Source organism: Dipodomys ordii, unplaced genomic scaffold, assembly GCF_000151885.1.
Source record: "Dipodomys ordii isolate 6190 unplaced genomic scaffold, Dord_2.0 Scaffold13, whole genome shotgun sequence".
NCBI classification, from domain to species: Eukaryota; Metazoa; Chordata; class Mammalia; order Rodentia; family Heteromyidae; genus Dipodomys; species Dipodomys ordii.
This window is the reverse complement of record NW_012267229.1, coordinates 10,684,030-10,711,179: the sequence shown is the minus strand read 5'-3', so window position 1 is coordinate 10,711,179 and position 27,150 is coordinate 10,684,030. Positions and strand designations below refer to the sequence as shown.

Sequence of the window (27,150 nt, the reverse complement as noted above, 5' to 3'; positions counted from 1 at the left end):
CTCTACCACTTGAGCTACAGCGCCACTTCCGGTTTTCTGGTGGTTTATTGGAGATAGGAGTTTCACGGTCTCTCCTGCCCGGGCTGGCTTTGAACCGAGATCCTCAGATCTCAGCCTCCTGAGTAGCTAGGATTACAGGCGTGAGCCACCAGCACCCGGCTTCCCCCCCTTTTTTTTTTTTAAATTTAATTTTATTTTATTTGTGAACATACTGTACAGAGGGGTTACAATTACATGGGCAGGATAATGCATACATTTCTACCCCCCCCCCTTTTTTTTTTTAGTCTGTCCTGGGGCTTGAACTCTGAGTCTGGACGCTGCCCCTGAGTTCTTCAGCACTCTACCGCTTGAGCTACAGTGCCACTTCCGGTTTTCTCACAGACATTCCTGCTGGGGCTGGCTTTTAACTATGATCCTCAGATCTCAGCCTCCTGAATAGCTAGGATTACAGGTGTGAACCACCACCGCCCAGCTCCACATGCAGGTTTTTTTTTTTTTTTTTTGCCGGTCATGGGGCCTGAACTCTGAGTCTGGGTGCTGTCCCTCAGCTCTTTAGCTCAAGGCTAGTGCTCTTACCACTGGAGCCACAGCGCCACTTCCAGCTTTTTCTGCTTATGTGGTGCTGAGGAATCGAACCCAGGGCCTCATGTATGCACTCTACCGCTGAGCCACCTTCCCAGTCCACATACACTTTTAAGTTGTCTTTTCCTAGTTACCAGTGAGGTTGAGGCTTGTATTTACTTAGGGCTTATTGCCTATTTGCCTACATATCTTTCTGTCTACGTGTCTCTGTCTGTCTATCTGTCTATTATTGCAGACAGAATCCATGGCCTCAAGTATGCTATGTTCAGGAGTTCTAACACTGAGCTAAATATACCCCCTCCCTTAGATTACTGCTCTTTATTTTGAGACATTCTTTTTCCTTTTGGCTGTCCTGCAGCTCTGATTTTCTGGAGTATAATCCAGAGAAGGTGATAGGAAGATTCATCTGCTCCTGGTATCTGATTATTCTTTATTTCTTTTGCAGAAAATGGTTTCTGGAGAAGTTAAAGCCTGAAGGTATTTTCCCTGTTATTTTTCCCTCGGATCTGTTGGAACTGAGAATCTTGGGGGTAGTTTTAAAAACAGAAAGGTCTACCAGAAATTAAAAGTCCTGGCTCCATCCTCAACCATTGGGCCTCCCTTTACCTTCCCTGTCTGAAACCTGGAGCTCACCTTTCCTTATATTCCAGAGAGCACTGAGATAGGGAGAAGGTGAGGGATGGGTGGTGAAGCTGTGAATTGCTAATTGTGGCTCTCAAGAGGGACTTGACCTGCTGATCACTGATGGCTCACACCTCTAATCCTAGCTACTCAGGAGACTTGAGACCTGGGGATTGAGGTTCAAAGCCAGCCTAGCCAGGAAAGTCCAGGAGACTGTTAGCGCCAATTAATCACAGAAAATTAATTACAGCTGCATACTTCCAGCTGTCTCTCAAGTGGTAGAGTGCTAGCTTTGAGCAAAAGGAGTTTAAGGACAGCACCCAGACCCAACGTACAAAACCCAGAACCAGCAAAAAAAAAGAGAGAGAGAGAGACTTGTCCCTAGTGATACCTGTGGGCCCTGTGTCAGCCAGGGCCTTGCCTGATCTGCAGGGAGTGTTGTGTGGGACAGTCCTTCTCAGATCTGGATAGTTTATACCCTACCACCTACATGGTTATGCCAGTGTTCCCTTTTTAGGTGCTTTAAAAGTAGGTACTTTTTAAGCCAGGAGTGGTGGCATTCTTCTGTAACCCAAGAACTCAGCAGGCAGGAGTTTGAGGCCTACAACAGTGAATTCAAACCCAGCATTCACTACATAGCCATACTTTGTCTCAAAAAGCCAAGGGTTGGGCAGTAGCTCAGTTGTAGAACACTTACCTAGCATGCATGAGACTCTGAAATCCAGCCCCAAACATGCACAGTAGTAGAAAAGAATAATAGCCATAAATATGTGTCATTTTTGTCATTTAAAAAGCTAGCCATGGCTGGGCTCTGGTGGGTTACACCTGTAATCCTAGCTACTCAGGAGGCTGAGATCTGAGGATTGGGATTCAAAGCCAGCCCAGGAAGGAAAGTCTATGAGACTCTTTTATCTCCAATTAAGCACCAGGAAACTAGAAGTGATGCTGTGGCTCAAAGTGGCAGAACACTAGCCTTGAGCACAAAGAGGCTCAAGGACAGTTCCCAGGACCTGAGTTCAAGCCCCACAACCAACCAAAAAAAAAAAAAAAGCTAGCCACTGGTGGCGCACACCTATAATACTAGCTACTGAAGAAGCTGGGATCCAGCTGTTGCAGTCCAAAGAAGAAAGGTCTATGAGAGCCTGTCTCCAAAATAACCAGCAAAAAATTAAGCTGCCTCAGATGATTGAGTACCAGCCATGCAAACCAGCATTGGAGAGGCTCAGGCAGGAGTCTTGCGTGTCAAATCTAACCTGCCTTGGTTGCATAGAAAAAAGTGAGCAGGCCGGGCACTGGTGGCTCATCCCTGTAATCCTAGCTACTCAGGAAGCTGAGATCTGAGGAGTATGGTTCAAAGCCAGCCCAGGAAAGAAAGTCCGTGAAACTCTGATCTCCAGTAAACCACCAGAAATCTGGAAGTGGCGCTGTGGCTCAAGTGGTAGAGTGCTAACTTTGAGCTGAGGAGCTCAGGGACAGCGTCCAGGCCCAAAGTTCAAGCCCCATGACCAAAACAAAACAAAAGCAAATCCTAAACATGTCTGTTTGGTTTTTCAGTCTGTATCTGTGAAAGTTGAAAGTTTTTGCAAAGGTTAACCAATCAAAATTATGTGTATATGAAATTATTTGTAAGTGTAAAATGTGTGTGTATGTGTGTTTGGTGCTTCAGACTGAACCTAGAGCCTTAAGCATGCTAAATAAACACTTACCACTGAGCAGTACCCTCAACTATTTTCTCAATATTATGTAATTATTTGGGGATGGGATTTCTTATTTGTAGCAAAAATGCTGCCTTATAGTTGGGAACCAGCAAGGTCCATATTGCATTGATTCACACTTTTTTTTGGTCAGTCATGGGGCTTGAACTCTGGGCCTGGACGCTGTCCCTCAGCTCTTCAGCTTAAGGCTAGTGCTCTACCACTTGAGCTACAGCACCACTTTTGGTTTTCTGTTGGTTTATTGGAGAAAAGAGTCTCATGGACTTTCCTGCCTAGGCTGGCTTTGAACTGCATTCCTCAGATCTCAGCCTCCTGAGTAGCTAGGATTACACATGTGAGCCACCAGCGCCTGATTCCCCACTAGATTCTTTTTATGTTCCCATGACCTACTTAATTCACTCTGTGACTTAGAGTTATTAGAGTTATTATCAAATGCTTTATGAGATTTCAGGAAAACTAGATCATTCAAAGTTTTTTTTTTTTTTCGGGTCCTGTGGTGGGGCCTGAACTCTGGGCCTGGTCGCTGCTCTCCAGCTCAAGGCTAGCGCTCTACCACTTGAGCCACAGCACCACTTCCGGCTTTTTTCTTTTTGCTTATGTGGTGCTGAGGAATCGAACCCAGGGCCTCATGTATGTAAGGCAAGAGCTCTACCACTGAGCCACCTTCCCATCCCTCACTCAAACTTTTGAAAGAAATTAGAGAACACATCAATAAATGGAAAGATATCTCTGGTTTTCTGAGTTACTTATAGGAGTCTTATGGACTTTCCTTCCCGAGCTGGCTTTGAACCGTAATCCTCAGATCTTGGCCTCCAGAGTATCTAGGATTATAGGCGTGAGTCACCAGTGCCCGACTCACACATTGTTGTTGTTGTTTTACAAAACCTTATGCCAGCTAGCAGATAACCAGTTTTGGATTTCAAGCAGGCCCTGATCTCTGCTCTCTCATGAAGGGCCTTTTGCCTTTTGGGAGGGGGAGAGGGAGGGGTGGGACTGAGCAGCATGGAGATACTGAGACTTTTCTGTACTTGTGCACAGGTCTCCACCAGCTTCTTGCTGGCTTTGAGGACAAATCAGCCTATGCACTCTGCACCTTCGCTCTGAGCACCGGGGACCCAACTGAGCCTGTGCGTTTGTTCAGGGGCCGGACCTCCGTGAGTACCCACTAGGATGCAGTTCTCCTTTGTTGCACCAGGTGGCGTAGTGCCCTAATGCCGAAGATCTGTAGGACAATGCCAAAAGGGCACTCCAGGGACAATTAATTATCAGGGCCTTGCTGGGTGGCATTCCTGGGTACCACAGTTAAAAGCCTTGTCGATCCCTAAACTTAGTTGACCCCTGAGGCCTCTAGGTCAGCTTCTGAGGTCTGATATGCCCAGTTCTCTCCACTCAGGGTCTCAGTAAGAAGAGAATGTTCAAACTTAAGGTAATTGCCTGAGAGCTACATCTGTTGCTCAGATGTTGCTCCAAAATCTCCTTATCCATCTGCCAGGGTGCAGCTTCTCTCAGCTGTCCTCCACCTTTCCACAGATTTTTAGTCTTCTTTGTTGATGCTGGAGAGAGAACCCAAGGCTTTGCCTATGTTAAGCAACGACTCGACCACTGAACTACCTTCCCAGCCTAGAATTTTTATCTGTCACTTGAGTTCATTCCTTCTTTGGTTGCTATTCAACACCTCCACACTTACCTATCAGAACCCTAAATATAGCTACTTTTCTCTTGGTCCAGTCCTCCCTTCTAGGTACTCAGCACCCTCATCCTTCTGTTTGTCTCTTTGTGACAGGCCACTTAACTGCCAAATCCCTCTGCCAGGTTAAAATCTAGATGTACCCTGGGACTGTCCACAGATACTTCATTTTACTATGCCTGGTTATTTTTTTTTTTTTGTAAAGATGCCTGGTTATTTTTATGGTAGTAAAATAACATAACATGAAATACAACTTCTTTTTTTTTTCCCAGTCATGGGGCTTGAACTCTGGGCCTGGGTGCTGTCCTTCAGCTCTTCAGCTCAAGGCTAGTGCTCTACCTCTTGAGCCACAGCGCTACTTCCAGTTTTCTGGTGGTTTATTGGAGATAAGAGTCTCCTGGACTTTCCTGCCTGGGCTGGCTTTGAACTGTAATCCTCAGATCTCAACTTCCTGAGTAGCTAGGATTACACGTGTGAGCCACTGGCGCCTGGCTTGAAATACAACTTCTAAAAGTACAATACATCAGTGTTAAGCATATTTACACTGCTGTATAATAGATCCCAATCACATTTAAGGCCAAAGAGTATTTCGTTGTGTGAATAGTCCATATTCTCTGTGTGGATTTATCTGTCATTAACCTTTAGGTTGCTTCCACCTCTGGGCTATTGTGATAGTGCTGGGTGACATGGGAATACAGCCATCTCAACATCCTGTTTTCAGTTCTTTAGGATAAGCACCCAGAAACAGGTTGCTGGGTCACTGCTTGGTTAAATTGTTAAAAATGAGCAGTGGTTGCTATTGCTTTTCCAGAAACTTCCACTTAGCCACAGGCCTCACTGCCTGCAGGGACTGAAGAGCAACTGATCCGTTGTCAGCCTGCATCACTGTAGTCCCTGCCATTCCCTGTTTTCAATTTTGTCTGCCTTATGGGCTTTGTTACTTGCCAGTCCTGATTTTCCCTGAGGTGGCCTTATTCATTCATCTTGTTGTGTTTTCACCAGTACTCATTCTCATTGACAGGCTGGATGCGCCTTGTCCATAGGAGCACATTAGCCAGCTTGTCCTTTTAGCGAGAGATGCCAAGCTCCACTCCATTCCAGGACCCTTGTCCCAGTGACACATGTTAGTTATTGGGGCTGGGAAGGTGGCTCAGTGGTAGAGCGCTAGCCTTGCATGCATGAGGCCCTGGGTTCGATTCCTCAGCACCACATAAGCAGAAAAAAGCTGGAAGTGGCGCTGTGGCTCAAGTGGTAGGAGGCTAGCCTTGAGCCAAAGAGCTGAGGGACAGTGCTCAGACCTAGAGTTCAGCCCCCACGACCAAAAAAAAAAAAAGATAGTAAAGACTGATTTCTGTTCTGGTGTTCAACACCTTGTTGGGCTGTTGTAAGGCACTTTGCATTTGGTAATAGTTCATATACTCCTTATTTGACGTGTACCAGCAGGGAAGGCTATCTTGTGATTTCAGTGCTAAGGCCACTGCAGGCGCAGTGTAGGTACTCAGAAAACTTGTCACTTTAGTGACACTGAGTGGTCCTGTAATTGACTGTGGTCACATAGCTCCCTACTAACAGGAGACTTTTCCTTTGGCTCTGCATGACTTGATAATTAGGTGAAAATCCCCATCCTGGCATTCTGGTGATTGAAACCTGGATTTTTTTGCATGCTATCCTAATTATTTATTGTTTGTTGGTGGTATGGGGTTTTGAACCCAAGACCTTGCATGTGCTAGACAAGTGCTCTACCACTTAGTTCCCAGCCATTTCCCTGGGATTTTTGAAAATGCTATGCGCACTGGGTGCCAGTGGCTCATGCCTGTAATCCTAGCTACTCAGGAGGCTGAGATCTGGGGATTGTGGTTCAAAGCCAGTCCAGGCAGGAAAGGCTATGAAACTTATCTCCAGTAAACCACCAGAAAACTGGAAGTGGCGCTGTGGCTCAAGTGGTAGAGTGCTAACCTTGAGCTGAAGAGCTGAGGGACAACTCTCAGGCCCAGAGTTCAAGCCCCATGACTAACAAAGAAAATGCTATACACATAGAGGCTATCCTCAGAATTCAGAGCCCTTAACTTCCTATTAAGAACACATGTTTTCTCCCAATTTTTCAAACTAAAGAGGGAGAGTGGGCCCAGAGGTGTTGGTGGACCAGTCAGATTCACAGTAGTTCCTGTGCCTTTGCTCTGTATTTTATGTAGGCATTATCAAACATGGACCCTTTGAACTGCAGTTGAGTATTTAATCAAATTCCCAAATAGCCAAATTCAAACTGTCCTCTGAGTGCATCTCCAGTCATACCTGTCCTGTTTCCTGTGACAGGGACGAATTGTTGTGCCCCGAGGCTGCCGGGACTTTGGCTGGGACCCATGCTTTCAGCCTGATGGATATGAGCAAACGTAAGGAGCTCTAATTCCCTCCCTGGGGTGTGGGCTTGGGTGGGCACCCTGTACAGGTGCAGGCACGCGGATATGGGTGGGGCAGGCTCTGGAGAGTGCCATTCCAGCTCAAAGCAGCTCTGCGGGTATGGACTCAAGGAATCCAGGTGGCCCAGCCCACACACACTAGACCAGGGTTGATCAGGTGTCCTGGGCTCTGTCTGCACTCACCCCAGAGCAGCTGTGTGACCAGTGCTTCTTTCTCTGGCCTTAGCCTACCAAGAGATTTAAACCTGAGAGTTTTGTAGGATTCTTGCGTGCCCTTATTTGGATTGGGAAAAATGTTCTGACTTGCAGTCTCTTGGAATCGTGAAACCCCATGGTGCTGCATGTTCTCCAAGTTTCCTACCTTTGTGTATGTGACACATATTTGTTCTTATTAGATTTGGGCTTTCCAGGCTGGAGGCCCCAGGGTGTATGGCCAGAGGCCTCAACAATAGCTACACAAGGCTGAAGGAAGACATAGTAAAGCAGCATTGTCCAAGAATGCTCTTGGATGACAAGTGTCTGTACTGTGGTTGCTTGGCCATTAGGCACATACAACCCAGTGGAGTGCTTGCAATGTATTCAGAGGGACTGAGTTTCTTCTACTTGTGGCTAGTGGCTACTATATTGGATAGCAAAGGTCTAGAGCCCAGAGACGGGTGTGGCTTCTCACCTCACTGGAGTTTTCTCACAGAAGATGGGCTGCTGGCAGTCGCCAGGCCTCCCCACCCCCAGTGCTGTATTTACTTTGTCAGGTCCACTGCTTCTTGTCAACAGATGACAAAGCTGATCAAATATGCAGCTCATCCCTGTCCCCAGCGTCCTTTAACGACTTTTGGACACACTAGAGCAAATTTTAATATCCTTTCATGATTATTAATAAGGGCTTTTACCTACATAGGAACTTAAAATTATCCAGTTAAATTGAACAGTCTATAGGTAGCTGGGGATTCCCTGCCCTGCTTCCTCAGGGCTCCTTGAGTTTGGGGCTCCTGGGGTGAGTTTCTGGTTATGTCTTTCTGGGATCTGGTTTCTCTGTCCTCTGAACTGCTACTTTGCCTCCTTAGGTATGCAGAAATGCCCAAGGCTGAGAAGAATACCATCTCCCATCGATTCCGGGCCCTGCTGGAGCTACAGGAATACTTTGGCAGTGTGACTCCTGGACCTAAAGGTGATCACTTGGGCCCAGGATCTGGAGCAAGCTAGCCAGAAACCTCCCCATCCTAGAGGCACCCTTCTAAGGATGCCCAGCAGGAGTGCCCTTTGCTAGCTGTGCTGGGCAGCCTCACCATTCCAGAATGGAAGAGCAGCTGGCTCTGCTTTGAGAAGCTCTGGGCAAGTTGAAGCCTGACTCTTGCCCCAGGAATTCAGTGATTGCTCCTGTAGCCTCTGGGCCTGAGATCCCGACAGGACCTTAGGTGTTTAAAAGCAACCTTGGCAGGATTGAATGTGTGGGTAAGAACCTTACAGACATCCTTTGATGCTTTGAAAATGCAGTAAATGGAAATGTGAAAGGCATTTGTTTCCAAAATAAAATTTGCTTTGAGCCCTGCTCCGGGCTGATGTCTGAGTCCCCTTTGGCAGGTACAGGAAGCCTTATGGGTGGGGGTGGCAGAAGGGCAATGCTGTTGCCAAGTATTAATCTGCCATTGCTAGCTAGTGTTACATCTTCTCCATTTTTGCTTTTTTCTCATCCTCGTGTGTGTGTGTGTGTGTGTGTGTGTGTGTGTGTGCGTGTGCGTGCGCGCACGCACGTAAGTTTTGGAGCTTGAACTTGAGGCCTCTTGCTGAGCTTTTTTTTTTGTCGGTCGTGGGGCCTGAACTCTGGGCCTGGACGCTGTTCCTCAGCTCTTCAGCTCAAGGCTAGCGCTCTACCACTTGAGTTCACAGTATCACTTCCATTTTTTCTGCTTATGTGGTGCTGAGGAATTGAACCCAGGGCCTCATACATGAAAGGCAAGCACTCTACCACTGAGCCACCTTCCCAGCCCTTGCTCAGCTTTTTTTGCTCACAGCTGGTGCTCTACCACTGGAACCCACACATCTGGCTTTCTGCTGGTTAATTGGAGTCCCAAAGACTTGTCTGTCCAGACCCTCTGATCTCAGCCTCCAGCATAACTAGGATTCCAGGCATGAGCCACTGATGCCTGCCTTCTTGTTATTAAAGTCATGGATCATGAGTCACAGACTTGCCTCTCTCTGTGCCAGATTTGTGCTGCCTCCTCCACCCCCTCAATTAGTTGATACCTCTGCTGGCTTTTGCTGGATTGCGGGCTGGACATGTGGAACATCGGTCACTTTTACTTTATGCTTTTGTACATTGGAGCAGCTAAAATGCTTATTATTATAATGCCAAGTTATTTTTCTGCTAGGAAGGATGACGGAATACTTACTGTCATAATTCAGCCTAGAGACTGAGACCTCAGTAAGTGTATAAGTGTGTAAGTGTGAGGCCAGGAGGCCTGGCTCAGCAGCCCTGGGAAGCCATTCTTTGGAAGTGATTTTTGGGGCCCAGATGGCTGCCTTGGATATCATGCAAGTCATTCCCTTGAGGAAGGGTGCACCTCCTCAAGGATGTCTAGAAACTATAGGGCAGTAACAGAAAGCAGAAATGGGGTTTCTTAATGCAGGTGGGTCCCTCCCAGGGGTTCAGCCTACTGAGAATGGTAAGGAGCAATTCATGGATCACTACAATTCAGAGTATCACTATTCCCTGACAGACCCAGAAGTGCTGGCATGTCACCCTGCACACTGCTGAGCCCCCTGAGCACAGTCCCTGCTTAGTGTCTGGGTGGGAGGATGTCTGAGGGACTGCTTGTTCCTTGTCTGTCCTTGTCTGACTCTACCCAGGCTACTGAGGAAGGGGTCCCCAAGACAGAACCTGTAACTCACGGGAGGAGTAGATGTGGCCGGGCATCCTGGTGTTTGCTGAGCTCCTTCCTGAGACCTGGCCTGGGTACACATATACTTACTGACTTATCCCTAAAACAGGACTGTGGAGAACAGACTTGAACCAACCTCTCACCCTAGAGTCCAGTTTCATCTATCTCCATTCTGCAACCCTATTCTGGGGCAGGTCGGGGAAGGCCCATCCCAACACCATTCAGCCTGCTGGTGTTTGCCAGTCCATCCAGTATAAGGTAGCATCTGAGGACTTGGCATTTCTGATTACTGAGAGGCCTGTGTGTGTGTGTTCATGTGTCCATACAGGGCTTGATCTCTCGACCTTAAGCTGTTGACCCAGCTTATGTGTGTGCATATGTGCCAGTACTGGGGCTTGAATTCAGTGACCTTATGTTCTCATTTGGCTTCTTTTGCTCAAGACTAGTGCTCTACCATTTGAGCCATAGCTCCACTTCCAGCTTTCTGCTGGTTAATTTTTTTTGGGGGGAGGCGGGGGGAGAGTTGTGGGGCTTGAATTCAGGGCCTGGGCGCAGTCCCTGAGCTTTTTCACTCAAGGGTAGTGCTCTATCATGAGCCATGGCTCCACTTCTGGTTTTCTGGTGGTTAATTGCAGAGTCTCATGGATTTTCCTGGCTGAGCTGGCTTTGAACCACAATCCTCAGATCTCAGCCTCCTGAGTAGCTAGGATTATAGGTGTGAGCCACCAGCACCCTGCCTCTCCCCCCCCCGCCCCCCCCCCCCCGCACACGTTGGTTTGTAGGAATTCTTTTGCCATTTCAGGTATTAGTCCCTTTTGTTTTAGATGTAACAAAACTCTTCATCCACTACTACAGTCCAAAACCCCTTAGTCTGCAGGGTATTTGTGAAGCCAGAGCTCTTTAAGGAGATGTGGCAGCACCTGTGAGCCAGTGCGCCTGTCTGCCGTTCATTATTGCTCCCAGGTGTGCACAGGGACGCTCACTGAACCTCAGATCAGGTTCCCTGATGGCTGCCACTGTCTTGGACCCTGGCCAACCACCAAATGAACAAACAGAAGCATGGCAGGCCAGTCCCCACAGTCACACTGTCACTGTGAGCCCTTCCAGTACATGCCCTGCACTCCACACTGCTTTCACCCCCAGCCACAGCACCTTGCTAGGCTCAGGCCCTGCCTCCTGGGCCCTTGCACATGATGGTTCCTGAAGATGCCAGGAAACAGGGCAGCACAGAGGCTGCCCAAGTCACCCACAGGATTGGAGGTGACAGCCCATCCCGGTGGCACTCATAGAGGCAGCATTCAGAAGCCTAGACATAGCTTTATTCTCTAATGTGCGCACAGTGAGTTCCTTACATAATCAAGGAAATGGTTTTCTCTCCTGGGCATCAACTCTTTTATCAAAAGAAAATCCACCCTGCTTAGTCCCACCCTGGGCAATGTTCTTGACCCAAAGCTAAAGGCTAATGGGGAGAGTGGTGAACACACACACACACAACACTAAACCCCACAATGCCCAGGTACCACAGCCCTGGAAAACAGCTGTGAGAACACACAGCCACAACCTGGACACCCACATCTCCCTACATAGCCACAGAGCCAGCCTGGGAGGGTGGGGAGAGTTGGTGAAGGGGAGTGGCCAGGGCCTGCCAGTCAGGGTCTATACTCAGCATCCATGGCATCCAAGTATTTGGCTTCGATAATTTGGGGCAGCAGTTTGTAGCTGCGGGAAGAAGGAGGTGTGAGAAGATATGAAGTGAATGGTCAGAGGAGAAAGCAGCAGGCACCCACCTCTACTCTCCCCCCCCCCCCCCGCAGCACTGGGCTGGCCTCCCTGCCCTCTGCATCTGTCTGCTCATACCGAATGGGGATCATGGCAATCATGATGAGCGGAAAGATCATCTTCAGGTAGGGCAGGGAGCTCATGCCAAAAGCACAGAGCAGCAGCAGCTGCAGGATCTGCAGGCCTGTGAAGTAGTGGATCTTCCTCTGAGGTACCCTCCGGATGTAGTGTGTGGGTGGATATGATGTCTATGGGCAGCAATGGCCAGATGTAGGTAGGAGTGGCCAGATCCCCCATCCCACTTCCTCCCCAGGCTAAGAACTCACTTGCTCCTTGAGCAGCAGGGCCACACGTGAGAAGAGCTGGTTGCCATCCAAGGAGGTGAGTGCAATGTAGAGGAAGAGGCCATAGAGCACGGGCTTGGAGATGTACTGCAGCGGCAGAGGCAGCAGCAACAAGGAGAGACCCACCAGGATACTGGCACCCAGCGAGGTCAGCCGAGTCTCCTTCACATTCACAATCCTGCAAGCCACAAGGAAAAGGCCACACACCCACCTCTGGCCACTGTCATTGGACCTTTTTCCTCCAAGTCACATCTCTCTCCCTAGATTATGTGGCCCAAGACTCTCTTGCTTCAAGCCTACATAGCTCTTGCTCCCAAGTCTCTGGGTGGCCACACAGATACACACACACACACACAGACTCACGTCTCATGAATGAGCCCGTTCTCCACGCTATCTTCTACTGACGCCAGGGCTCTCACATGCAGTGGGGAGTGGGGGTAGGCAGCGTGGATCCAGGGCAGCCCAAACAGAGACAGTCCTGTGTTGATGATGGCCAGCAACAGGAGATCCCAGTGGTAGGCAGTGCCCTTCACCAGTCTGCCGAAGACAGGCATACATGGACAGAGCCTCTCTGGCCCTGAGAAGCCTGGATAACTCCCTCGCTCCACCCTCCCCAGCTCCATACCTGTTCTCTGGTGCATTGACCAAGGCTGCTACTAGATTCTGCTCCACAAAGAAGAGCAAGGAGAGCAGGAAGCCAAGGATCATGGTACTGCCAATAGCCTCCAGGGACAGCAAGTGCATCTGTGCTAGCTTGAAGAGGTTTCCGCTGGGGTTGTAGCTAAACTTGCTCACTGCAACAGGGGACAGGCTCCTGCTTAGCTTGCAGCCCCCAGGGAATAAGCCCGTGCTGCCCTCTCCTCCCCTCCCCCGGTCCCCCTCACTCTCAGGCCCCAACTCACTCTCAACTTCCCGGAAGCAAGAAGAGCTGATGAGGGTGCAGCAGAGCACAGCGATGGGCAGGGCGCAGTCAGACAGGACCTCACGCACGCGGGGATGCAGGTAGGGACTAGGGACAACTGGCATATGAGTATGGTCTGGGGACCAGTTAGCTGTGACCCTGACCCCTGCCCTCTCCCCCCCCCCCCCCGGGGGCCAGCCTCACCTCTTCTTGAACTGGTAGAGGGTGTAGCCCAGCCAGAGCGTGCCCAGCATGATGAGGAGGCTGAGGATTGCGGTTGCCCGGTCCGGGTGTGTAGTGCTAGAGTGGTCTTCCTCCACTAACTGTGGGGGTCTGTCCAGGAGGCTGCTGTTGAAGGTACTGTTGAGGGTGCCATTAAGGCTGGTGCTGAGGCCCAGCAGGTTCACCAGGGATGAAGTCCTTTTTGTCTGGTAGCCATGACCATAGTAGTACTTCCAGAAGACTGTGGAACAGGCCAACAAGCCTCAGTCATCTGAGCTCTGAGGTCGGAGCCCAGCTTCCTCCTGGATGGGGAGGGAGAGCACCCAGGAGAGGGAGACAGAGTGAAAAGGGGGAGGGTCCTGAAGAGAGAGGGTCTCTGGAGGTAGAGGGGAAAAGGAAGAGAGCTCTAGCCTTGTGTCATCCAATACCCATTTATTGACCTGCCCATCTAACTCCATCCCCACACTTCTGACACCGATCGATCATGCCTGGCCCAGTGCCTCTTCCCCCATCTCTAGGCATGTGAGGGGCAGCCTTGTTACCCTTCAGCATGTAGGGCTGCTGCGCTCTCTGCTCTGCCCCTCACAGTTCACAAAGCTGTGAGCTCCACACTGACCATGGGAAGAAGCAACCTTAGCCCCACCCCATCTCCTCTGCTCCATCAGGCCACTGTCTAGAGCTTTCCATCCCAGCTTAGTTCCCTCTGTAGCTGGCTTGCACTCACTTTTGTCCATGCCCTTGACAGCATCTAGCACGAATGTAATGGAGATGAACAGGGCAATTATCTCCTCCATCGACCTGCAGGAGGTGATACGCCTCATAAGATAGGGCTGTTACTAGGGAAGAGTAAGTCTCCTTGAAACTGCAGAGACCACCCACCCACACAAATGCAGAGGACCAGTGTCTCAGGCCCAATGAGCCTGCCATAGCCCCTTGGGAGAGCACTGCATCCCTCTCAGGGTTACAAGAATGCAAGAGGCTGATCCAGATGCCTGGCCTTGAAGGATCCCCAACAACTCAGGAAGAGCCAGTCACCTCTTGAAGAGACTCATGACCAGGCTGAGGTTGAAGAAAGCATACAGTGTGAGGAAGAAACTGTTCCACAGGCCTGTCCACGCATAGAAGGAGTGGAAATCCAAGTTGTAGTCGTCACAGATGACACGGATCACTACAAGCAGTGGGGTAGGGTGGGCGGTCAGAGCTCAGCTTGGATCCGGAACCTCAAGCACCATCTCCCACTTCAACCCCCACTGCACCCTGGATGTAGATGGCCAGGGGCGCGGTTGTCAGTAATATCACCAGCGGCTGCCCGGAGAAGAGCGCGTACACAAGGCCTCCGATGCTCTGCCCGGCTATAGTCTTCTGCACATCTGTCAAGAGAGATGGGAAGGTCAGCTGCGCAGTGTAGCCTGTGAACTTGCCCAGCACACCTTTGCTAGTCACCAGCACCTCACCAATGGCTCCGTTGGTGTTCTCATCATTGAAGGATCCAAAAGCAAGTGTAGGCAGGAGGCAGGCAAAGTAGAGGAACAGGGTGGTGGTGATGTGTTTGCATACAACTTTGTTTTTCCCAATAATGCCTAGGAATGGAGGATGGGGCAGGATTGTCAGAAATGAAGGATGGGCACACATGTGGTCCCGGGGTCTGAAAAACTAAATTCTGGGCCACATACCATCAGTGAAGTCCAATGGGTACACGGGAAGCCTACGCATGATGTCCTCCCTGATGCCTTTCCCAAATCGCAAGAAGTCCTTGAACGTAGGGGGCTGGGGAGAAGACAGTACTTATTAGCCCCAGCTGGCCCATGACCTCTGCCAAGCAAGTCCACCTCTCTTCTGTACCTTTGGATGTTTGTGAGAAGGAAGGGAGATCATGCTGTAGTCCCATAATGATGGCATCGCCATAGTGAGCTGTTGCCGCTGATGCACCAGGGCCTCCTTGAAATCCTCCTCCGTGTGGGTCATCAGGAGCTTCTGTCGGAAGGTGATGTCCGAGAACATGGTAGCAAATGTGCGTGCCACCTCCATCGCTGTCTTGGTGCTTTTCTGGGGTTGAAGGATATGAGGGTCACATCTGCAGCCCCTATACAGTAGAGAAGGCCCCGCCTCCCTCTCCCAAGCACAGGCGCTTGCAAGCAGATGCTCCCCTGTGAACTGGCAGCAGCAGGTTCAAACCTTAGTACTGCAGAAAAAGAATTCCTTTTCAGTTAAGGAAAAACCTTTTGAGCAACTTCTAGGGAAATTTAGATGTAACAGAAATGTAAACGATCAGGTATGAGAAGAAGGCTTTAGAAATTTTATAAATAAAAATAAAAAATATATATTTAAGCCGGGCGCTGGTGGCTCACGCCTGTAATCCTAGCTACTCAGGAGGCTGAGATCTGAGAATCGCGGTTCAAAGCCAGCCCGGGCAGGAGAGACCGTCAGACTCCTATCTCCAATAAACCACCAGAAAACTGGAAGTGGCGCTGTAGCTCAAGTGGTAGAGCACTCGCCTTGAGCTGAAGAGCTGAGGGACAGGGCCCAAGCCCAGAGTTCAAGCCCCACGACCGACAAAAAAAAAAAAAAAAATATATATATATATATTTAAAAAAATAAAGCATTTAGAAATGTTTTCAAGAGGGTCTGGGGATGTGGCTTACTGGTACAATGCTTGCCTAGCATGCATGAAGCCCTGGATTCAATTCCTCAGTACAACATAAACAGAAAAAGCCAGAAGTAGCATTATGGCTCAAGTAGTAGAGTGCTAATCTTGAGCAAAAGAAGCTCAGGGACAGTGCCCAGGCCCTGAGTTCAAGCCCCAGGACTGGCAAAAAAAAAAAAAAGAGGGCTGGAAGGTGGCTCAGTGGTATAGTGCTTGCCTTGCATGCATGAGGTTCGATTCCTCATCACCACATAAGCAGAAAAAGCCAGAAGTAGTGCTATGGTTCAAGTGGTAAGGCGCTAGCCTTGAGCTGAGGAGCTGAAGGACAGCACCCAGAGTTCAGGCCCATGACCGGACCACCCCCCCCAAAAAATTTTTTTAAAAAGAAAGGAAGAAATGCTTTCAAGAAGACCTTACTCCCCAGAAAGCAGAGCGACCCCAAGACCTGAACTCACCATCTTGGGTGGAGCCAGCACCAGGATGACAAAGCGAACCTCACAGGAGTTTTCCCCCCAGTTCTGTGGGCGAACTAGGCGGCTGATGCACACATGCCTCCTATGTAGGTCTTTTAAGGTACAGCTGGTAGGGATAGAACACACAGGACACTGATAGCACCGGCAAAGGCTGCAGCTCCCAGTTACCCAGAACCCCTAGCTGTAGCCTCTATTAGGAAGGAAAAGATGACCAAATAGGATAGAGTGCTTAAACCTCCTCATCCCGAATAGGGCTGTGTCACTTGAGGGCCATCCTCTGCAGGGATATGAGATGCCTAGATCCAGAGTGACCAGTGGTAGCTGTCTCCTGGCAACTCACATGATGCAGAGCCACGACTGCTGGTACTGCACCCCTGTGACCGTGGCAGTGACTCCTTGAATGGTATCTGACAGCAGATGGGCTGAAGACAACAGTGGAGGGAGAAGGAAGCAGGGTCAGCCAGTCCATCAGCAAACCTCCTCTTGCCAAAGTAGAGAGGTAGGTCTTACCTTTACCCTCCATGGGGTTCTCAGCATCCGTAAAGAGCTTGGCCATGAGCCGGTCCAAGTTGTATTTTGGTTCTGCGTGGTTGGGGTCCTGGGTGAAGCATTTTAGCATGGTTCGCAGCACTTCATCCAGAGAGGTGGCTGTTTCATCCAGGATGATGCTGGCCTGGGCCAGGAAGCGATCCAGGTCTCGCTGTGCACGGATTTCTTCCTCGAAGTTCTTTAACTTCAGGTACTATGGGGCATCCAGGGTCAGAACCACACAGGTCTGTGTTTGACACTACTGTCTTTGCCTAGGCAATGGTGGTCTCTGGCTGCTCTTGCTCACTGGGCCCAAAACCTCCTACTAAATGGGAACGCTCAGCCTTGAGTTAGTTTAAAATCTCTGCTTAGGCTGGGTGTTGGGGGCTCACACCTGTAATCCTAGCTACTCAGGAGGCTGAGGTGTGAGAATTTTGGCTCCAAGCCAGCCAGAAGATTCTTATCTCCAATTAACCAGCAAAATGCTTGAAGTATAGTGTGACTCAAGTAGTAGAGCTCCAGCCTTGCTTGGAAAAAACTAAGCAGGAGTGTGAGGCTATGAATTCAAGTTACGCTACTGGTGCGTGTGCATGCATACACACACATACACACACACACACATCCCTGCTTGGAAACTTCTGGAGACAGTGGCAGAGGGAAACAGCTTGGGGACTCTAAGAGAAGCAGCTCTCTCCAACTAGAGACCCCAAGACTTCCCAGGTCAGGTCAGGCCCTCACCTTGCGAGAGGTGTGCAGGAGCATGCAGCCGCCAGTGGCCATATCTAGAAAAATGGAGAAAAGCTCAGAGTGACACCACAACTGTTCAGGTCTCACTTGATAGAGCAGGGCTGTATCTTCCCAGGCCCTTACTCCCCCCAGGCCTGTCCCTCCTGAAAGTTTCATACCAGGTTTGGCAGACTGCATGTCAAGATTGACATTAACAAAAAACCGGACACTTTCGCCAGACACAATGGAGGAGTTGACCGTGTCAAAGGTCTCATCCCGCAGGTTCTCATCTCGAGCTTTGGAGATATCCGTGTCATTCTTGAAATAGTTCAGAGATGCAGCTGTCACCAAAAGACACCCAAGAGAGCTATCAGTGCTGTTCACCAGGAGGGCGATCACAAGAAACAGGCTCCCCTGGAATGTCCAGCTAGACACAGTGCCTAGTGAGGGCTCCCACACACCTCAGGAAGGGAGCCTCAGCCCAGGGAGGCAGAATTTCTGGTCCTGCCTGGTCTTACTCATGGCAGCAGCAGGTACACAGAGCTGGAGTCCCCCTGTGACATTCCCAGCTATAAGAACCAAGTTTCTGCGCTGTCAATACATCCATTCCACAGGCTAAGCCCAGGGTACATGGTGTAGATAAGACTGTCTGGCCTCTGTCCCCCAGAATGCCCAGGCTATGGAACTCAAGAGAAGGCAGAGCAACTGAAGTTTCCAGATAAACCCCTATCTCTGGGTGCTCTGTTAACACAGAGCTTAAAGCCCCTGCCGCCAGAGAGGGCAGGTGGAGTCTCATCTAGGCTGAGACCTGGGAAGCAGGAAGAGTCAGAGAAATAGAGGGAGGAAGCTTCATCTCAGCCCTGCTTCTCATCACATGCAGGACCCCAGAGCTGCCCCCAATGACTGCAGCTGCCCCCATCTTCACCATCAGGCCTCGTCCTATACAAAGACTTCCTGCCCGGCACCAGTGGCTTATGCCTGTAATCTTAGCTACTCAGGAGGGTGAGATTTTAGGATTGGGATTCAAAGCCAGCCTGAGAAGGAAAATCCAAGAGACTCTTATCTCCAATTAACCACCAGAAAACCAGAAGCCGCTCTAGGGCACAAGTGGTAGGGTGCTAGCCTTGAGCCAAAAAGCTGAGGGGCAGCTCCCAGGCCCAAGTTCAAGTTCCACGACCAAAAACAACAACAACAAAGACTTCCTGATAACATGCAAATGTCCTCTACTCCTGCCCTGAGCCTCAGCTCCCGAGGCCCAGTCCGACTCCTCACCCATCTCTCTTAGGCCAGTCGGATAGTGCTCCAGGCATGTCCACTCTTCTCAGAGGCATCCCTCCCTCCAGGGCCTTCTCTAGGGTTCACTTGGAATGCTCCTCTTCCTCTCCTAAGTGTCCTTCTTCTCTTCTGGCACAGCGGGAACCTCTTTCAGACTGTCCTATACTTACTTCCTCATACATGAGTACTCCTAGGCAAAGGGCCCTTGTTTAGACACAAACGCCCGACCAGCAGTTCACCTACACCTGTAAAGTAGTGACTCACCTGACTCGATTCTACTTCTTCCTACCAGTTTACCTGTACACCCCAGACCTCGTTTCTCCAAATTTCCTGAGCTCAGAGCTTGGTGACTCCCAGTTTCTGGCTTACACTACATCCAGAGCCCAGAGAAAAAAGATTAAGTCAAAGAATGTTCTCCCTGACTTTAGTATTCTAGGCTTGCCTTATTTAAAGCTGGTTAGCCTGCTGTCCATGGCTCACACCTGTGATCCTAGCTACTCAAGAGAACAAGACCTGGGGGGGGGGGGGGGGGGGGGGGGGGGTGGGAAGGTGGCTCAGTGGTAGAGCGCTTGCCTTGCATGCATGAGGCCCTGGGTTTGATTCCTCAGCACCATATAAGCAGAAAAAAAGTCGGAAGTGGCGCTGTAGCTCAAGTGGTAGAGTGCTAGCCTTGAACTGAAGAGCTGAGGGACAGCGCCCAGGCCCAGAGTTCAGGCCCCACAACTGGACCCCCCCTCCCAAAAAAAAAAGAACAAGACCTGGAGGATTGAGGTTCAAAGCCAGGCCAGGAAGAAAAGTCCAAGGGCTACTTCCTCCAATTAACCAGCAAAAATGGCTGGACTCAACATATTGTTCAAGTAGTACAGCATCAGCTATGAGCAAGAAAGTTGAGCAAGAGATTGAAGACTTGATTTTAAACCCCGGGGCTAGCACAAAAAAAATCAAGACCAAAAAAATACCTGGGCTGGGAGCCGGTGGCTCACGCCTGTAATCCTAGCTACTCAGGAGGATGAGGTCTGAAGATCATGGTTCAAAGCCAGCCCAGACAGGAAAAGTCCGTGAGACTCTTATCTCCAGTTAATCACCAGAAAACCAGAAGTGGTGCTGTGGCTCCAGTGGAAGAACATTTGCCTTGAGCTGAAGAGCTCAGGGCAGCACCCAGGCCCAGAGTTCAAGCCCCACGACCAGCAGTGGGGGTGGGAGGACAAAAACCTGGTTCCACCAATACCAACTCATCCCAGTCTGCCTTCTGCCACTCTTCCCAACACCACTACTACCCATGCTGCCTTTTTTCTGTATGGCTCCTGCAATGCCATCCTACAGCTAACCTGATCACAGCAAGCAGCCGGGCACACAGAGCCCCTGGGGAACCCAGGGTTAAGAGCACACCATCACTGTTCCAACACTGGGCTGGGCAGAGGACAGGCAAGACTGCACCAGCCTAGAGACTTAGGAAAGGACAGATTAAGAGGAGACAACTGATGCCCAGGTCTGATTTTCTTAAAGGTCAATTGCAGTGCTAGGTGGGGACTGAGAAATAAGGGAATGTACAACATATGGCTTAATACTGCCCAGACACCTGCCACCTAACAGTGAACCACAGCCACGAAGAGTAGAAGTGGCTGACTGCCCAGACCTCAGCACCCCCAGACCTCTGCTGGCATCAAGTTCCAAAGCATTTGGGCACCAGCCCTGGGCCACACAGGTAGCTAAGACCAGGAGTATGCAGGTCCCTAAAGGCATTTAATCAAGGAGCTCTCTCTGCACTCACCTAAGTCTTCACTGGAATCCTCAAGGAACCCGTTCTGTGACACAGTGGAAGCTTGTGACATGGTGGAGGAGTTTTCTACAAGGAAAGCCAAAGTCTTGTGACCAGCTCCATACCAGCAACCTACCCCACCCCAAGTCACTGAGAGGTGATAGAGGGACACTCGGCAACAATAATAGGGAGGAGGCCCCAATGGAACCAGGAAAAAACAATCCTAATTGAAGAGATTAAATTCCTCCATCTAAAGCCAGAGGGGATGGTGGCTGACACCTGTAATCCTAGCTACTCAGGAGGCTGAGATCTGAGGATCCTGGTTGGAAGCTAGCCCAGGCTGGAAAGTCCATGAGACTCTTATCTCCAATTAACTACTCAGAAAAAGCTGGAAGTGGTGCTGCCACCCATGTGGTAGAGCACTAACCTTAAACAAAAAGAAGCTCAGGGACAGTGTCCAGGTCCCGAGTTCAAGCCCCACACCGGCACACACACAAAAAAGGAAATAAAAGCCCATCTCTTCTGCTTCCCTCCTGATCCCCTTTCCCTTCACCCCCCGACCCCCTGCCGGGGGAAAGCGGGTGGGGGGTGGGGGGGTGGGGGGGAGGAGGGCAGCCCCGGGGCGCCAGGAAGGCGGAGCCGAGAGTCAGGCGGGAGGAGGGGCGGGGTGTGAGAGTGGGGAGCTGGAACGGTGCTGGGCGCGCTCCGCCTCGGGCCCGGGATGGCCGGGCTGTGTGTTCCAGGGGTGCACAGAAGGAAGCACTGGCGGTGCCGCGTGCAGTGGGAGGAAAGAGCCTGGGATTTGCAGCCCCGGGGGTGCTGAGTGCGGGATGCGCAGGGAGCGTACGCGGGACGGGAGACCCGAGGCACCTCCAGAAGGGGCAGTAATGGGGAAAATGGGCAGTGGTCGAGGGGCTGGAGGGAACATCTTTCCTCCCTTCGCGGGACAAAAGTGGGCTCCGGCTGGGGTCCCGCGGCTGCCCCGGCGGAGTGCCAGGCCGGACGTAAGGGGATCTCAACCCCGGCGACCGACAGCGCAGCTGGCTCGGCAGCATCCCGGGCGCCTCACATCCTGGCCACTTCTGAGCCCCCCCGCCCCTCCACCGAACTCAGCACTCGTTCAAACAGGAGGATTAAAACCGAGGGCTGTGCGTTCCACGCGGCGCGCTCTGTCCACCGGGCGCCCTCTTCCCCGTCCCGCCAGCGCGCACCCGCCCGGACTCGGGGACCCCTGCCCAGGCTGGGGGGCTCCCCTGGCCGGCGGGGTCCGGCGTCCCTGCCGCGCCCTCTCCTCGAGGACCGGTTCTCACGTCCACAGCCCGGCTGCGACGCTACTCGTCTGGTGGCCGTGGCCGTGACCCCGGCAATTGGCCGCCAGGTGGCTGCGCACGCGCACCCACAGGGGGCTCCTCACCCGGCTCTTTGAGGCCTGTCACACTCGGTGTCCCCCCCCCCACCCCCGCACTCCACCGGCGGGAGCCGACGGCATACCCCCCACCACCACCCCGTGGCCTCGCCGGGGTCCTAATGCCGCTCCGGCGGCCTCGCCAGGCCACGGGAGGCCAAGCCACCAAGGGCGGAGTCCACGCTGGCCCGCCCGCCGCCCCCCCTCACCCGCGAACGCGCAGCTCCCGGGGACCCACGGCCACTTAGCCAGACCTTGTGGACCCGGCTCGCACGCGCCTGCCCAAGCGTCGCGGGGTCGGGGCTGGGACGTAGCTGGGGGAAAAAAAGCTTGGGTGAGCTCAGAGACGCGGAGAGCGGGGGGCACTGGCGAGGCTTCTGCTTTAAATGCGCCGCCGGCTCCCGCCCACAGGCTGGGGGCGTCCTCAGGCCACGCCCCCTCCGGCCCCACCCTCTCCATTCATCTCGCTGGCTCCGCCCTCAATCGCGGGCTCCTTTCTCTTAATTCCACTCCTCCAGCCCCGGCGATTGAACTAACTTGACGCGGCCCGGCGCACCTTCCCCGGCTTCCGCCTAGGCCCACGGAGCCGCGGGCCGACGCACCTTCTCCGGCTTCCGCCTAGGCCCACGGAGCCGGTTCCCCCTTCCCGCTCCGCGGCGTCGGGTTTGCTGGCCGTGCGCCTCCCAAAATGGCACCGCCGCCCCGGGTCCCTCCCTAGACATGCAGGCGCAGGGTTGGCTTGGAGAGATGTGCGCGCACACGTTTGTGCAGTTGAGTGTTAGGAGACCTTGGTGCGTTGCACTGGGTTCTAGCCAGTCCTACCGCTACGGTGAACCCCTGGCCTGGCCCGTTCCATGGTGGCTCCTCGGTAAATGATTCTACAGCCCTCGGAGCCCAGATTGTCCCCATGCACACACTTTCTCTCCCCAGCAAAGCGCTATTCCCCTACAGCCTCTACACTGGGGTCCCTTGGGCCAAGGGTGCATCTCTCTGCGCAGAGACTGCATCCAGGGCTCCTTGTGCATTAGCAAGAGTCTTGGTGTAAGTGTAGTGCCCGACATCCAAAGACTGCCCGAGGGGATCAAGGACAGCCCCAGTGCACCGTCCCTCCCCCCCCCCATGTGCCTGGAGGCCTTTTGCCAATGACTGCTCCTAAAGACGTGGGCAACTGAATTGCGGGCGGGCAGCCACATTCGGAGATGGCTGCGTGCTTGTTTTCTTGAGGTAAGTAGCCACTGAGAGGGGCTGTGCACCCATCCAACCCACTTTGGGACCTTTTCCAGACTTTAAGGTAGAGCTCTAGGCCAAGACTCCCAGCTTCATAATTACGTGAAGCTGAAGGACAGGTGGACAGCGCTCAGGGAGGGAGATGGGCGTAAGAGTGAAATACCCTCCCCCAGTCTTCTTCCATCTGAGGTCTTCTCCTGCCTCCCAGCAGCTCCCAAACACCTGCTGGTCCTTTCAACCCTGTTGTTCCAGAACAACACCTGGGATTGGAGAAGCAACACCTAAATCCCCTTGGTTTTCTACTCCCTTATCAGAGGAATCAAGAGGACCTTGCCCCTTAGCCTGAGGATGGAAGAGAAGCTCAGAGCAAATCCCCCTCAAGGGGGTGTCTGTGGTCCACTGGGCACCTTTCTTGTGTGGCTCTCAAAAGAACTCAGCATCTACCTCTTCCAGCTAAAGCCTCCTGTGCCTTATACACTGGAGGCTAAGGGCAAAGTCAGATGCCTGAGATCTCCTGCCTGGATCTCACCATTTTTTAGAAATTATCTGTAGTTGTAAAAAGTGGTTACCATTCAACAAATTAGTTTATAAGTAGAATGCATCTTGATTGATGTCATCCTTCGCATCATCCCTCTCAACCCAACCCATTTCCTCAAGGCCTATTGGCACAAGCAAGCTGAGGGACCCAGGCAGAAGAATGTGGACCTCTCCCATTTCCTCTCTTGGGACCTCTGACCTCCCTGGGCTGTAGACATCAAACCATGTCCACTGGATTCCACCAGACACGCAACACCTGTGTCAAAGGGCCTCCTGCTCATTTTGGGCTTTGCCTGCCACTTAATTTGCCTGTAATTCAAATCTGGGGTAAGGAGTGACTGTGTAATCAAAATAAATACTAAACCATTTCCTGGGCACTAGTGGCTCATGCCTGTTCATGAGTCAGGAAGCTGAGATCTGAGGATTGCAGTTCAAAGCCAGCCTGGGCTGGAATGTTCATGAGACTCTTCCAATTAAGCACCAAAAGGCCAAAAGTGGAGCTGTGGTTCAATTGGTAGAGCATCAGCCTTGAGCACCCAAGCCCTGATTTCAAGCCCCCAGTATCCACCCAATAAACAAATATTCCCATCCATTTCTCAGCCACAATTTTTGTTGTTTTAAGACAGGGTCTCACTATGTAACTGAGGTTGAATTCAAGATCCTCCTGCCTCAGCCTAAGTGCTGCAATTACACTGTAGAGAAAACTGCTTCAAATATCCCCCTCCCTGTGTTCCTCAACCCACTCACAGCTGTCTTTTGGCCCCCTCCACTGGCAAGAGACTACTCTCCACCAGCTCCCTGGTTGGGCTTTCTTGCCCAGGAAAGAAAGGCAACAGGACACAGCACCTTTGTGGGGGGACTTTGCCTCCCACTCCCTTCTAAGAGCTTCCTGGTATTTTCCTTTACCTGTGGTTGGTGGTGGCTGACTCAAATTTCCTAACTCCTGTCACTGAGCTCCAGAGTCACAGCCTAGTTACCTCCCACCCCAACAGACCCAGATGGCTAATACACAAATCCAATGAAATGCATGCAAATAGGATTCCTGACTCTACCATCCACCCAGCTGCTCCAGACATGGGAATTCCATTGTTCTGACTCATCTACATTGAATCCCTATTCAGGCAAGTGTTGTTGCCTTGACCTTCCAAATAGCACCCACCCCCTTGTACTCCAGCCTGGCCCTTCTTCTGTCCTGGTTGTGCTTGTCCCCTGAACCCTCACGAACCATTATTCCTCATCAATGGTTTCTTACTCATTGAGAGAGAAAGACAAGGGAGGAGGGGAGAGGAGGAGAGAGGGAAAGAGACTGAGATTGAGCACAGAGGGTTGGTGGCTCTAACCTGTTAATTCAAGCTGTTAATTAGTTCTAGGAGGCTGATATCTGAGGATTTCAGTTTGAATGCCAGCCCACACAGGAAAGTCTGTTAGACTTCAATTAACCACCAAAAAACCAGAAGTGGAGGTGTGGCTCAAGTGGTAGAGCACTAGCTTATTTTTTGTCAATCATGGGGCTTGAACTGGGGGCCTGGGTGCTGCCCCTGAGCTCTTGTGCTCAAGACTAGTGCTCTACCACTTTGAGCTACAATGCCTCTTTCAGTTTTTTGATGGTTAATTAGAGATAAGAGTGGGGGGCTGGGAAGGTGGCTCAGAGGTAGAGTGCTTGCCTTGCATGCATGAGGCCCTGGGTTCGATTCCTCAGCACCACATAAGCAAAAAGAAAAAAAGCCGGAAGTGGCGCTGTGGCTCAAGTGGTAGAGCACTAGCCTTGAGCTGAAGAGCTGAGGGACAGCGCCCAGGCCCAGAGTTCATGGCCACAACCTGACCCAAAAAAAAAAAAACACAAACAAAATAAAATAAATAGGAAGTGATGCTGTGGCTCAAGTGGTAGAAATAAATGGGGGAAAAAAAGAGTCTCACAAACTTTCCTGCTCAGGATGGCTTTGAACTGTGATTCTTAGATCTCAGCCTCCTGAGTAACTAAGATTATAGGCATGAGCCACTGGCAGCTGGCAGAACTCATCAGCTATGAGTGAAAAAGGTAAGGACAGCATGCAAGCCCTGAGTTCAAGCCCTAGGACCAGCATGTACGCACACAGACACACACACAGATACACACACACACACAGAGTGGTCTAAAGCATGACAATCCATCAGAAGTAAGGTGAAGTAATAAATGGTGTGTGCACGTGTAATATAAGTTCCTATATCTTCATAGGATGCATGTTCACAGGTGCTATCTACACTAGAGCTAGCAGGGGTCTAATACTTGGTTTAGCTAAGTAACTTGAAAATCTGTGATGAAAGCAAGTAGTTTACTCATTTTTCCCTTCAGTTTTATTCCAAGGGAACAGGGAACTCCTGCTTTTCAGAGATTCAACAATAACCTGCTCCCCTGAGGATGACATCGCTATGGCCCTCCCCACCCCCAAAGCTGCACTCTGTCAGCATCTATTACTAGCAGAAATCTATAGGCTCTCAGGTCACTGATTTCATCTGGGCAGGAAGGTTCCAGGGCTGTCCCACTGCCCTCATGACCTGAGTTCTAGCTCCACAGCTCAGCTTCTCAGCCAATACGCATCTGATAGACAGACCCAATGAAAACTTGACCTAGTTTTGTCCAGCAGGTGTTGAGGCAAATGCCACAGGTCTGGGCTCCAACTTCACCTTTCTTTGTCCTTAAGAGTTTTTGCTCAAGGCTGGTACTCTACCACTTGAGCCACAGCTCCATTTCTGGCTTTTTGATAGTTAATTGGAAATAGTCTCATAGACTTTTCTGCCTGGGCTGGCTTTGTGCCATGATCTTCAGATCTCAGCCTCCCAAGAAGCTACAATTACAGAGGCATGAGCCATCACTGGTGCCAACTTTGCCTTTCATCTAACCCCTCCTTACCTCATTGGAATGCCATACCGGCCACTGGTGGAATTCCAGCTGGAGACCCCCAAGCCCTCTGGATGGCTTATCACCTCTAGGCCATCCTTGGCTAGTCTATGTCCATTTGGTATCACCCTCCCATCACTTCTCTTTTTTACTCTTATCCCTAGCTCTCCTTCTTACTGGTCATTTGTCCTGGTCACCAGTTTACAATCCAGAGCTGAGGCTTCCTAAAGCCTTATTCAGACCACCCTTCACACTAGCTTCAAACCTGTCAGGATGCTGGATGCACATGGATTGGGGGAGACACTGGAGAGGTCCAAGCAACCTGTTGGGTAAGATTTCTACTCTTTCTAGGTATGGAATTATTTTTATCTATAAAACAAAGAAGTGAGTCTTTTGCCCCCATTTTTTGCATTGGAAGCAGGAAATGTTTCTCCTTTTCCTCGTATTTCTCCCTATTTTTATCTTTTTTTTTGGGGGGGGAGTCCAGTTGTGGGCCTGAACTCTGGGCCTGGGCGCTGTCCCTCAGCTCTTCAGCTCAAGGCTAGTGCTCT

The 27,150-nt window shown here is 51.0% G+C and overlaps 2 protein-coding genes across 2 annotated transcripts in view; one reads left to right on the top strand and one right to left on the bottom strand.

Annotated features, from left to right (window-relative positions):
* Itpa (inosine triphosphatase (nucleoside triphosphate pyrophosphatase)) overlaps window positions 1-8,572 on the top strand; it is a 13,897-nt gene extending 5,325 nt beyond the window's left edge. Inside the window, exons 5-8 of the mRNA XM_013010912.1 lie at window positions 1,028-1,059; window positions 3,957-4,072; window positions 6,919-6,995; window positions 8,087-8,572. Coding sequence (XP_012866366.1) covers window positions 1,028-1,059; window positions 3,957-4,072; window positions 6,919-6,995; window positions 8,087-8,225 — 364 coding nt within the window. The 3' untranslated portion in view covers window positions 8,226-8,572. The remainder of the gene's footprint in view (window positions 1-1,027; window positions 1,060-3,956; window positions 4,073-6,918; window positions 6,996-8,086) is intronic.
* Window positions 8,573-11,202: 2,630 nt separating this feature from the next.
* On the bottom strand, window positions 11,203-22,295 carry Slc4a11 (solute carrier family 4, sodium borate transporter, member 11). Its single transcript, XM_013011126.1, has 20 exons — window positions 22,212-22,295; window positions 20,565-20,639; window positions 17,698-17,859; window positions 17,531-17,574; window positions 16,775-17,006; window positions 16,605-16,686; window positions 16,247-16,370; window positions 14,990-15,193; window positions 14,821-14,914; window positions 14,602-14,727; window positions 14,404-14,517; window positions 14,183-14,315; window positions 13,872-13,945; window positions 13,130-13,388; window positions 12,927-13,033; window positions 12,650-12,818; window positions 12,388-12,561; window positions 12,007-12,202; window positions 11,759-11,928; window positions 11,203-11,620 (listed from the first exon to the last, which is right to left on the bottom strand). The coding sequence occupies exons 2-20, from the start codon at window positions 20,623-20,625 to the stop codon at window positions 11,551-11,553; spliced, it is 2,595 nt and encodes an 864-aa protein (XP_012866580.1). The 5' UTR covers window positions 20,626-20,639; window positions 22,212-22,295; the 3' UTR covers window positions 11,203-11,550.
* Window positions 22,296-27,150: the final 4,855 nt, after the last annotated feature.